The 12,935-nt window shown below is 37.6% G+C and overlaps 1 protein-coding gene across 2 annotated transcripts in view; it reads left to right on the top strand.

The window, feature by feature from the left end:
- GAD1 (glutamate decarboxylase 1) overlaps positions 1-6,321 on the top strand; it is a 42,453-nt gene extending 36,132 nt beyond the window's left edge. For both annotated transcript variants that reach the window (XM_019554645.1, XM_019554644.1), the window contains exon 17: positions 1,569-6,321. In XM_019554645.1, the coding sequence (XP_019410190.1) occupies positions 1,569-1,742 (174 nt within the window). In that variant the 3' untranslated portion in view covers positions 1,743-6,321. The remainder of the gene's footprint in view (positions 1-1,568) is intronic.
- Positions 6,322-12,935: the final 6,614 nt, after the last annotated feature.

The following is a 12,935-nucleotide window of genomic DNA, read 5'->3' as shown; positions in this document are numbered from 1 at the left end:
TCAAGAGTAAATTGGATGCTTATCTTGCTGGGATCCTATGACCCCAGCTGACTTCCTGCCCTTTGGGCAGGGGGCTGGACTCGCTGATCTCCTGAGGTCCCTTCCAGCCCTAATGTCTATGAAATCTATGAAATCTATGAAAGGAGATCGCAGAAATGGTGTTGGAGAGGGTCAAAGCTAAGGGATGTGTCTGAAGTTTGCAAACTCCATTATGGAAAAGCCAACAGGAAGATCTATGGAAGTCTTGAATGGGTAAAACTAGGAAGTAAAGTATGTTATTTTAGTGGCAGCATTTTGGACAGATAGACTGGATGAGGTAAGAATCCAAGTGGCAAAGAGGAAGAGATGATAATACTCAGGATGAGATAATCAAGCCCTGAGCAAGGACTTCTATAGTGTGAATGAATAAGAGAAGGCAGGTTTGGAGATACAGTAAAAGCAGAGCAGGATTTCATGAGGGAGAAAAGGACAGAGAAGTAGTAAAGTTACTGTGTGAACCTAGAGGACATGTTAGATAATGGAATCACCAACAGTTATATAAAATAAGAGTAGCATAGAAAATCTAGGAAGAAAGACAAAATGTTGGACTTGACTGAAGTAAGTGTGAGCTGGTGATGGGACATTATAAGATACCCAAGATAAAGTATCAGAATAGAAGCCAGAGATATGACTCTGATTAAAAAAGGGTGAGGTCTGGATGAAAAACAAGTTCCATGTGGTCCATAATTAGGTTCCTAATGAGGATAGAAAAGACAGGCTCTCTGCTATTGATTGGCAGTTACTTGGGAACAGTTAAGACTGATGGAACTGTGTTCTTTCTAATTGCATGGTATAATAAAAACTTTTTCCATAATTTATGCAGATACATTTTTTCTTTATCCAGTAAGACTGGTTGCAGGTTTGTCATCGTAACCTTTTTGATAGAAAAATCACCCTTTTGACCAAACAAAAGTTTTATAAATTGTATCTGCTTTACTTAACAATTTCAATTTTGGGAGATTTAATTTTATACCAGAAAATCTAAATTTTTCACAGAAAATTTCTACATAGATAATATAATGCTTGTGTTTTTCCAGATTCTCAAAAAAAAGAGAATTTCAACCATCTCCAGCAGTTAACCATTTACTTTTAGTATTTCTCATCCAAACATTGCAGCATCAGGCTCTTGACAATTAGACTGTAAACAAGAGTGAAACTGACTTAATTTTCATTATCCAACTTGTAATACCTGCAATAATTTATCAAACCATACATTGTGATGTGTAAATTAAATTAGTAGAATTATTACATACTTAATTTTCTAAAATGTTATTAGGAGCTTGAAAAAGGAAAATGGTTTAAATTTCAGTGTTTAAGTTGCCAGGGTACTATAAATATCAGCTGCTAAAAACATACATATATGCACATACAGAAAAACATTTTATTTTTAAACTTTTTCTTTCTGTAGACTTTTTTTAGAAAAGTCTAGGTCTGATATATTTGTTTTCTTTTCTAATTTAAGAAATCTAATGACTGATAGGGAAGGAAAAGACTATAAATTTCTTTCCCATTTTGTTTTAATTATAAAGGTGGCACCGAAAATCAAAGCACTGATGATGGAGTCAGGTACAACAATGGTTGGATATCAGCCTCAGGGAGATAAAGTCAACTTCTTCCGAATGGTTGTCTCAAACCCAGCAGCAACTAAGTCCGACATTGACTTCCTCATTGAGGAAATAGAAAGATTGGGGCAGGATCTGTAGTACACTTGGCAAACAATTTATTTCTCTAACATACTGTTTTCCAGCACTGGCTATTTTTATCCAGTTCTGCAGAACATGTTTTAAGGAAATTCCCTTTCTAAATGTTCCATTCTCCTAAGATGCTCTAAAACAAAAATCTATAGGTTACTGAAAAAATGTGTGTTGGTAAGTCATTTTACAGAGGGAAAAATATATTATCTTGAAGTATACTATTGATCCTTATTTTAGTCCGTTTATTATAGTCAACAGGAAATTCATAAGTACTAAAATTAAGAACTCTGCACAATATATATGTACAGTTTAAATATATATATACACACGTGCTTATAACTTAGAACTAAACCACAGCATGTTTTCCACTTTAAGAGAATTAACTATTCCTTCAACAATTAACGATGTGGATAATGTGCTACAGATCCATCTGCCAGATGAAAATAGATGTAAGGAAACATTTTAAAAAATGTAGATTCTTAGGAACTAAGGAAAATGTTTAATAGCATTAATCTCTATTGTTGGTGCTTTTCTTGCATACAAAATAACAAAACTGGAAAGCACCATCCAGTAAAATAGTTGTACCTCCCCTTTAGTGTCATATCAGGGGATAATTGTAGCAGAGTCATTGTAGCAAGTATATTATTGCTGTATTTTTAGAGATTAATTTGTGTAGATTGTATACATTATTGTTAAATGACTTTGTGTAAAAGGAATTAAATGTAATAGTTTTACAGCAAGATAACTGTTCAATTGTAGGTATATGAAATATTTGCTTATTTATATGCAGAGATTTACCATGCTAAAGAGTTGTCTTGTATTTTCTTCCATTTGTAATGTATCCTATTTATATATTATTGAAGTTCTAAATAATGTTTATGGTATTTTAGTGTCTTTGTGAGCCAAAGAAAAGATAAAAAATATTAGTTGACACTTTCATTTATATAATAGTGCCCTTGAAATAATAACTCACAGATAATTTTACTAACTATAAGGAATTCTAACATTGTATATAGACTCTAGTACGATGAAATCCCTTTAATTTATTAATTGTACTGTCTGGCTGTATGTCCAGTGTTCTGAATGCTTTTGTAGTTACTGGTCACTATCGGTTGCTAATCAAGGCCCCTGTATTTTCAATGTAGTTAAGGATCAATCCCTGAGAACCTTTTAGCTCTATTCTGTGACAAGATTCCTGACGGTCCATAGCAATTCCATGAGAGCATTAAGTAGGCTCATTATCAATGTATAGAAGCCACTATGTACTTTGGAGTTTACAGGAAAGGAAAACAGAAACTCACCACAGAACTAAACTACACATTAAACTAGCTTGTCAAAAGAGTTGAAAATGATCAGACATTTCAATATAGGTTCCACAGTCATCTGCAGCCTGTTCAGCTTTATTCAGTAGGTTATCAGGATTACAAAGTACATGATTTCATACTGGCAGACAAGTACAGGAGCAGAACTGATTAAAGGTTCCATAGTTCTTAGTCTACAGGTTGACTATTGTAGTGATAATTGAAACCTACTGATTCAAAATATTTTCAAATATGCTGCTATGTGTGCACATCTTTAATTAGCTGCTTTTCTTTCAAATATGCAATAAAATTTAATTGCATTAGAAATATTCTGTGGCACGATTGCAAAGAATCTTATTTTTATTTAAGACTATAGCAATAATCTGTTGAAAGGACCATCAAACTTTTTTTTATTATTATTATTATTACTACCAATACTAGTATGAGAGCCTCACCCCTACTTTGGCCCTCTTTGTAGCAGGTCAAAGAACTGCAGAGGCATCATATGGGCTGTTAATGGCCAGGAAAGGATTCCCTTGGGCAGGCACTGCAGCAGACTTTGTTAAGTTTGTCTTCAGAGGATCTCATCAGAAGTCCTAGCTAAGCAGGCACGTTAAGGGCCAAGCAGTGAACGGAGGGATCTGTCAGCACTAAATCACAAGGCAGAAGGGATGTTGCTATGGTCCAGGCAGCAGATCCAGGAGGCTGTTCTTACTCAGGCAGCTCCCCAGGGCTGCCATAAATTATGCTGAGGGTTTCTCCAGCCCCCAGAGTAGTCCAGGATTGGGAAGGCCCAAGGATCACTTAAAGCTACATTCTACCTTCTGTCACTTAGTGCCACAGCACAAAATTTCATCCTAGATCTTTAAAGTCAATTAACTGTTGGACTTTCAAAATGTCATGTCTGTGCTTTCTTAAGTAGCCAAGAAATTCTGTGAAATTTTGACATCATGGATATAGGAAAGACTGAGAAATCTGTTTGAAGATTTGAATATGTGTGGGCCCAAACATCCTTCCACAGACAGAGATTCTAATTCTGAAGCACAAGTGCTTCTTTCTATAACTAGGGAACTTTCAAAATTTACATGAATAACTTTTGGATGGAGGGAATTACTTTTCAAGCACTGTTTCTTCCTATTTTTTCCTTGAGACATGGCACACCCCTGTCCTCCTTTACCCTCCTATAAAGCTGTTTCTAGAAATCAATATTTTCATGCTGTTATTCCTCAGTGCAGACAAGTTCAAGGCTTCTTGCAATTCCATTGTCCTCTTCTTTTTTCTTCTGTCAATAACGTGCAGAGGACGACAAAGTATGTTACCCATTTCAAAGCCTTTGCAACCTCTTAATAATCCCGCTAGCATACTGGTCTTTCCATTAGTTCTTCCCTTCTTAAAATCATATTTTTACTCCATACAGTTGTTCAGGAGATTATAGTTCACCATGTGTCTTCAGTCTTGGACTTTGACCTTTCAGAATGAATATTCCTAGCACCTTCCTGCCTTTAATACTAGCACCTTTAAAAAGGTCTGATTCTAATATTACAGATTAGTCACATCTGGCATTGGATATGTATGATGTCAACTTCTTTGTTCTTAAATATCTTCTTTACAGGTATACACTTCCTCATTAAATCCAGAATAAGTGGAATTTGAATACATCTTGCACAAGATTTTAGTTTTGAGTACTTTTCCCTCTGAATATAGCGAAATGCTTTATTCAAAGACCTACTGCTGAAGACTGCAGGATCTATTCTAGTCCTCAAAAATAGTATGAACTACGATGATCAGAGCCAAGATGCCTGACTTGGAAGGTGATTCTATGTCTTCCACACAAAGCATCAGCAGAATCACTTTTAGTTCCTTTGACCAATTCCTAGTCTAGAGAGTCTGGCCTTCTGCATATCCTTACATCTACTAAAGATATAAGATGTAATCTTCATACTTTATGCTCTGAACCTGTAATTTTAACTTCATGGCCTTTTTGTCTAGATTTGCACCATCATATAATACTAGTAAAAATAATCTTCACATTTATATTTGAAGAACTCTATAAACTTTAGAAACATATAAGTTGAGTAAGTATTCTTATCTTGTTTAACAGATAGGGAAACTATAAGAGAAAGAGATGGAGTTTCTGCCCAAGACCATACATCAAGTGCTGAATGCTCTTATGATGTAGCTGGGAACAAAACCTAGCTCTGAGTATTGTATAAACTGTACTTCGCTAGAAAATGCTGCTTCTCTACTTAGCAAAGTGTCTTAGCAGGTCAGAAACACCAGGGATCCTAGTACTATCAATGATAGTTTGAATCCAGAACAGAATCCTGGTGTGTATTATAGAACTGTGAAATTTCCCACTGACATGCTACTCACAACCAAGAGTGGTAATTTTATCTCTAGATATAGACCATTATATATGGTCTCTGACTTTCTGATTGTTCTGTATCTTAATTTTGTGGTAGATGATGCTCACAGATAGTTCCTTGTGTATCCTTTTAAGGCTATTATCAGCCTTTAGACTAGTTATGGCTGTCAGTTTCTATGGCAACAGTGTCCATATTTACCTCCAACCTGGAGAGATGATCTAAACAGAGATTTTTCTAGGTCTGGCCATGTTCATCAATACAACAAATCATCTCTATTTCATTTTAGTAGGCAATCCTAATCTGAATTATATTCTACAGTTTACCAAAGTCCTTCCTGGAGCTTTCCTGTTCTTAAATCCACATGCTACTGTGTGTATGGGAGATCAGAGAGTATGACTCTACAGAAGATATGACTAATTCAGAGAATTACAGGTGAGTAACTCAGTTTCCCATATGTAACAATACTCTAAAGTTCTGATTTCTTCTCTAAAATCTTATTGACAATCACTGCAGTGTTAAGATGAATGAACTTGAAATAAATGATCAACGCAGAGGGCATATGCTAACAGAAAGTTGTTGCCGCAGTGTTTATTAGTTGATGTAATAGATTTGGGAAAAGATGACCATTGGGAAAAGCTGCTGTAGATTTTAAGCAGGAAAAGTTCTCATTTCAGTAGAGAGAACTCTGTTTTGGAGAACATGGTTAGATTGATGGCAGACAGAAACAGGGGCCTTGAGAGTAGCCCAGAATTTAAATATATATATAATTTATTCAGGGCACAATCTGTTTTTTGAATGGTGACAAATAAGAAGAGATTTTTTAAACAGAATCTCTGTGTTTTGTGGTTAAAAGAACTGTTGAAATTCTAAAGATGATATGCAATGCAGTTTTAATTTTTCAATAAAAGTTTATCTTAAAACAGTTCAATTTGTCTTATAACATTTGTGAACTCTATGCTTTTCCTCAAGAGCGTGACAAATAAAACTTACAGAAGATGCCAAACAGTTAAAATATGGCATCAAAACCCAAGGCCCCGTGTCATTTTTTAATCCTGAATTTAATGGGAGTTTTCATAAACACCAGCAGAGGAAGAATCTCAAATTTTACCCAATATAAAAATAGCACGATTGAAATTTAAGTTAGTTTCATCTGCTATTGCTGAAGTACCAGACTAATTTATTCAAACCAAATTCCCAAAAGGGTAGAGCACATAGCCATGTATTTACATTTAAATTAGCATTTAACACACGGCTGTATTTATAAAATCAGTGTTCTTGAAGTAGGATCTACATGGCCTCAATCCTCCAAAGATTTACACACATTTAACTGCACACGCCACGTAGACCTGTTGACTTTACTGAGACAACTCACTAACAGTTGAGCCTACATGTAATTCTTCACAGGATCAGAACAATTTTTAACCTAATCAAAACTCCTCTCAGCTGCAAGGGAAGTTTTGTTTGTGCAAAAAATACAAGATAAGATTACTAAGAGGTGGTGGGCAGCACTATGTATTATCTCTGGGCCCTAATCTGCCACCTAATTGTGCATACGTGACAGGGTGGACCCCATGCGGGGTCAAATACAAAAGTAAAGGCTTCCTGCTCTCTGTTCTGTATAAGGTTCCAAGTGCCCAAGCCCTGATCCAGAAAAGAGCTTAAGGTTTGTTTAAGGTTAAGCACCTGAGTTTTCTGATTGGAATACTCAAGTAATTAACACTGTTTATGTACTTCTTGGATGTGCTCATTATGTTGCACGATCAAACCTAATTCTGAGCAGGAGAAAATATTGAGAGGTTCCTCTGCTATTTGTAACAGGATACACTGTAATACAATCAGGTCACACAAAGTCAATATATTTTATCTGCTGTCGTATAAGTCTTGGTATTAATCACAACTTGACTTTGAATATGCATGCAGCAGTAGAGAAAGAGACTAATTGTTATTTAATACCACTTAAGTTTTGTACATGGGTATAAAACAAATGAAATCCCTGCTTAGCAAAAATAACACACAGGATTTGCACGCTTATAATTTACTTTGATGGAAAATAGTTCACCTTGGGCTTGAATGAATCATATTACATACAAAAACACAAGAATTCTCCTATAGGAGAATTATATTCATAGATTGTAAGGGCCGGATCACTGGGTCCTGGCCCCCTGCACTAGGAAGGAAAGACAACTGGGGTCAGGCGATCCCAGCAAGGTCACCGTCCAGTCTCCTCTTGAAGATTTCCAGAGTAGGTGATTGCACCACCTCTGGACGGAGCCTATCCCATAGTCTGGACACCCTGATTATGAAGAAGTTTTTCCAAGTGTTAAGCCTGAAACAGTCTTTGAGGAGTCCGTGGCCATTACTCCTGGTTTTTCCCCAGGGGTGCCCTGGTGAACAACTGTTTGCTGATGTAGTAGTAAGCTGCTACCAAGTCCCCTCTCAGCCTTCTCTTCTTTAGGCTGAAGAGTCCTAGGTCCCTCAGCCTTTCCTCATATGGCTTGCTATGCAAGTCTCTGATCATACGAGGGGCTCTTCTCTGGACTCTCTCAAGCTTTACCACATCCACATATAAATGTGTGACTATTTGTAATGAAATTTCTTACGTACTGCTCGTGTATCAGTTGACAAAGATAGGTCAAAAGGTCAATTTACTACTGTTTAGGTATTAAATTCTATGACAACCTCTTATACAATTATAGAAATCTAATTATTTTTAGTCATATATACCACTAAAAATGGTGTTCTTGAATTTTAACGTAGAAATAAAAATATTTTTCCTGGACTGCACAAAAAAGCTTTAAAAATAATTGCTGTATGTAGTTTTTGTAGGTGTTAATTGTTTTCAATAGTATGACAAACTAAATTCATTTTTATAAGTTTTCAGGCCAATTATTTATATGATGAGGTATTGTAGATGCTGTTCTAATTCTGATTTACAGAACTTTATAAAGCAAACTAAGACTGAAACAATCCATACTACAGATGAGGGTTATACAGGTCTGTTGTAAGTGTAATATGTAAGAAGTGCAATATACACTACTGAAATAATATAAATAAAGATTACTGTGTTACATTTTAGAATGCTTAAGAACATTCAGCTGATGCAATGACTGCTTGACCTAAAAAAAGAAAAATGAGGCCCATATTCAGACAATTTGTAACCAGATACATCTCCACAGCAGTCCATGTAATTACTCCTGTTTACATCAGGCTTGAATTTGTCCTGTTCATGTTATAGATTCATAGATGCTAGGTTCAGAAGGGACCTCAGTAGGTCATTGAGTCCGACCCCCCGCCCTGGACAGGATGTGATCTAATATTGCAACTTCTACATTTGAGGTGGTGCTACTTGAACCAAGAAGTATTTGGCACAAGAAACAGCACTCTACTGAAGAACAAAGGAAGCAAATAAGCTTTTGGAGATAAAATGAGGAGATTTTCAACAGGAAACATGGAAGGTTACAGGGAGCACTGCACAATGTGAAACGGTTTGGTTTCAATGAAGCATAGCTAGGGAGCAGTATTCTGGATGAAGTAAGAATTTCAATTACAGTCAGAGAGAAAGGGTGAACAGGTTTTGTAATAGGAGCAGCAAACAAAGAGAGGTCTTCAGATATTCTGTTCTTTGAGAGCTGTCTTCTGGAGAAAGGGCACTCAATGTGGACGTACTATGTAAGTTAAATAGAACTACTCTGACCCATGTTATGAAGAAAACCAGATAAATTATCAAAATGATCCATTCTGGCTTTAGAATCTATTAATTGAAAGCTTTATCCCACAACACTGTTAAAATATAACAATATAAGAGATAAGAAATGGAATGAAGATAGAGATTAATGCCTAAGAAAGCCTAGGGAAACACAAAAGTGACATATACAAGGAATGACCTCACCTTGGATTTACATGAACTAAGGAAGCCAATGATCTGTGTCCACAATATGTCATTTGATTTGAAGCCAAATCCAACAGAAATGGGACACTAGCAAAAGATCTTTTTCCAACACTGGAACATAAAACAAGCATAATTTTAAATACAAGACTGAATAGTTTTTACCTGCTGAGCAGTGAACATAAGTTAAAGCAGAATGAGAAAGGCACAAGGCAATTCTCATCAAGCAATCTGTTTCCAGGACAAGCTCTTTATGTCTTTTAAATTATTGCAAATATGCTAAAGCGTGTTCACTGTTTAGCATAATACCCTGTTACACTGGCAGGTGCATTACTTGGTATCCAGGAAACAAAGCTCAGCTTTCCCTTCCAATGCTGAAGAGAAGTATCTGCTAGGCACAGAAGTGGATCATGTCCATGGGAAAGGCTAACATCTACACCAGTGGTAAGAAGACTGGTTTAATAGCTACTTTTTACCTCCAGCTGAGGTAACTTCCTATTTCTCAATTTATTATTTTATGTTTGTTTATTATTTTATTTATGTTAACTTGTTTTGATTTCTGACTATAAGCATCCTTTGAAGAAACCCCTTGCTAATTGTTGCCCCTGCTGATTTCTACTGACTCACTCCAGCAGTGATGTTTATTAAATCTATTGGCATTGTAAATGGTCACTCTGGTAACTGCAACCTTACTACAACCACTAAGCCCCATCCTGTTCTGCTTCTGAGAGCCTATGCAATGGGAAAATGCTAAGGTGCTGGAAGTGCAGGAACTCAGGAAAACCATGAAACAAGGAACTGGAAAGTTGTGGATTACAACAAAGTTTCTTGGATGGGGCCAAATTAAGTGCGGTCTGGCAGTACGTCTGCACATTTCTGCGACTTCAAGAGTGAAGCTTACTTGCTGCAGGAAATGAGGGTTGTCAGTGGGAGAGTGGATACAATATAAATTATGGATGCATAGTGAAGGTTGAGGAATATGTGAAGATCTATCTCCTAATCTATGGAACATCAATAAACATCCGAAAACTACTGTTGCTGCCCATGGTTAGCATTTCACTCCATAATGTGTTTGTTTTTTAAACTGTTGCACAGTGCAATTTTAGGCCTCAAACTATGGACAATTAGAAACAGTTGGAAGGAAGACATTATAGAACAAAGGGAAGGGTTTTCCTATTTGGCTATGTGACATCTAGATTGTATGAGCTGATGCAACTAAGATTCTCAGATGCTAGAGCAAAATACATTGTTGGGAATTTTGTCAACCTGAAGATTTTAGGCTTGGCAACTTCAGCATTGAAAACCTGGGTTTGGAAGCCTGCAGCTTTCTGAAAGTCTTTGCTTTCTATTCCCGAGACTGATTTATGGATCTGCTGGAGGATAGAATTGTGGAGTGAGTGAGTGCCATCTCTGTGGGCTCAGAGGTTACACTATTTTTTATACTGTTACTTTGAGATCTAGAAAAATGGGGCCAAGAGAGTTTGTTACTATGGAAACTGCACCACTCCAGGTTTTTTTAGAATGAAGAGTTAATTATCTGGATATAACCAATTAGCTGCTAATCACTGATGGATTTTGCTTTGGGAGATTAACTGATTTCAAATTTCCATTAATTTTTATGGCTCTCTCTCTTTGCATAATTCCTGGATTATTTATCTCTTATGTATAGGCTTCCCTTCCCAAAAAGGCTCAAAGCAGCTTACAGTAAAAGATGAAAAGAACTGTAGAAAGAGAATAAAATATTAAAATAAAAGTTAACAATGCTCCCACCCCTGGACAGAGGGAAAACAAGTTCAAAAGCAATCCCACCTGATCCCGCTCCCCTGCCTGACCGAGGAGAACATCCTCCTGCCCAGACCAACCATCCATATTCCTTTAAATCTCTACCCACTGTCATGCCCTGCCCCACATGCATGGGATTCCACCTCCCCATCCTCATACTGTTCCTTCCAAGGACAACAGAGGCTAGGTACAGACAGTCACAAAACCCAAGGCTGAATCAGTTCAATCTTTGCAAGTTAAGCTAAACTGCACAAATTAAATTGAAACAGAACTGAACAATTACCTTTGATTCAGGAAATGCAGCCATATGCCTGCAGTTGCTCAGGCCAAAAACCCGGTGGGGAGGATGGAAGTATGGCTCTTCGGCTGTGTGTTCACTTCCTCTTAGGCCCCAAGGTCTCTGAGATTTGCAGTCCAGACTTACAACAGCACTCTGCAGGATTGCTTATTCACTTCTTCCTGCTTCCAGGTGCCTTTGGGATTTGTATTCCACAGTCGCAGCCAGCAGTAAGTTTGAGTGGGGGAAGGGGTGTTTAACCTCCCCTCCTTGGCCCCAAACCACCATTGCAGACTGAGCTGCATCCCCAGCTGGGTTTCTGCCCCACTCCCCCTTGTCAGCCAGCCCTCATAGCTCCTGCTAGGGAGCAAAGGGGCAGGGCCAGCCCTGCTCTCTGGAGCAGGAGGATGCTGGAGGACTCTGATTTAACTTGAACCAGGAAGGCATCTGGGACAGAAGTTTCAAAAACTGGTTTGACCCAAATAAGTCTGATACTACATTCAACCAGGTTTATCTTAAACCAGTTTCAGCCATTTGAAACTGGTTTATGTGCACTGAGCTCCTGTTCTGTTACAGGTTTAAACTAGTTTCTGATCACTTAAACCAGTTTATGTGTACCTTCTGTCCCTAGCCTGATTATTCAGTTAAAACAAACAAATCACCATTTTATCCCATTACTGTCATCACTGAAGGACAGCCCCAAAGGGAACCCTTCAGGAGCCCAAGTCCATTATAAAGCCACAGGCTAGCTGGGGCCATTCCTTTCTAGCTTAAATAGACATGGGTTTGCCTGCACAGCCTCCTAGTCCTTTCCCACTCCAGAGATAGTCCCCAGAAAGTGGGGAGTGGTGGGGAAATGTTGTTTGCAGTCCCTTTGACCCCAGGTAGTGGTCCAGTTTAAATGGGGCCTGGCAGACTGGCAGCAGCAGTCTTCAAAGGTAGCCTTAAAAAAGGGACTACAGGCCAAGTTGTCTCAGTTGTGACCATAATCTATTTGTAATTTTTTTAAAATTTTGAACATAATTTTCATGCTGTGCTGGATGGTGAATGGCGGAGATTAATTGGCTTTATTCATTCATTTTAGTTGTGTTTTTCCTATTGTGTTGCTCATCCTTCATTGTGTTTAGTTATAAGGTTAGCTTATTCCTTTGAACTATCTTTGCATCATTATGAGTTTTCAGTTATTTCAGACATTTTGTAACAATGGAGTGTTGGGGGAGGAGTGGATTCCCTACACAGGAGAGAGCCACTTTCAGCTTTAGTGCTGGCTGAATATGCTTTTACCTTCAAGGAAGCTCCATTGTATTTTATTCTTCCTAGAGAAATAATTCTATAAGGGTAATCTGGCTACTGCCACTGTGATTTGCATTGTGGAAGATAATGACATGTTCCTTTATATTCGCCTGTCTTCCAAAGGAAGCCACATCTGTGTTTTTGCAAGATATGTTCAGCAATCAGAACCAGTTCTTCATTTGTTACTCTGCATACCCCAGCCCCGTTACAGAGAACATTTTCAGACAGCTCTCTCCAGTTTTTCTTATGCACACAAGCCAGATTTTGACTGCAGCGCTAGGATTAGGACTTCTCCAG

The sequence above is a fragment of the Crocodylus porosus genome, unplaced genomic scaffold, assembly GCF_001723895.1.
Source record: "Crocodylus porosus isolate Cpor-Errol unplaced genomic scaffold, CroPor_comp1, whole genome shotgun sequence".
NCBI lineage: Eukaryota > Metazoa > Chordata > Crocodylia > Crocodylidae > Crocodylus > Crocodylus porosus.
Note: the sequence above shows the minus strand (reverse complement) of the source record. Positions and strands in the feature narration are given on the sequence as shown.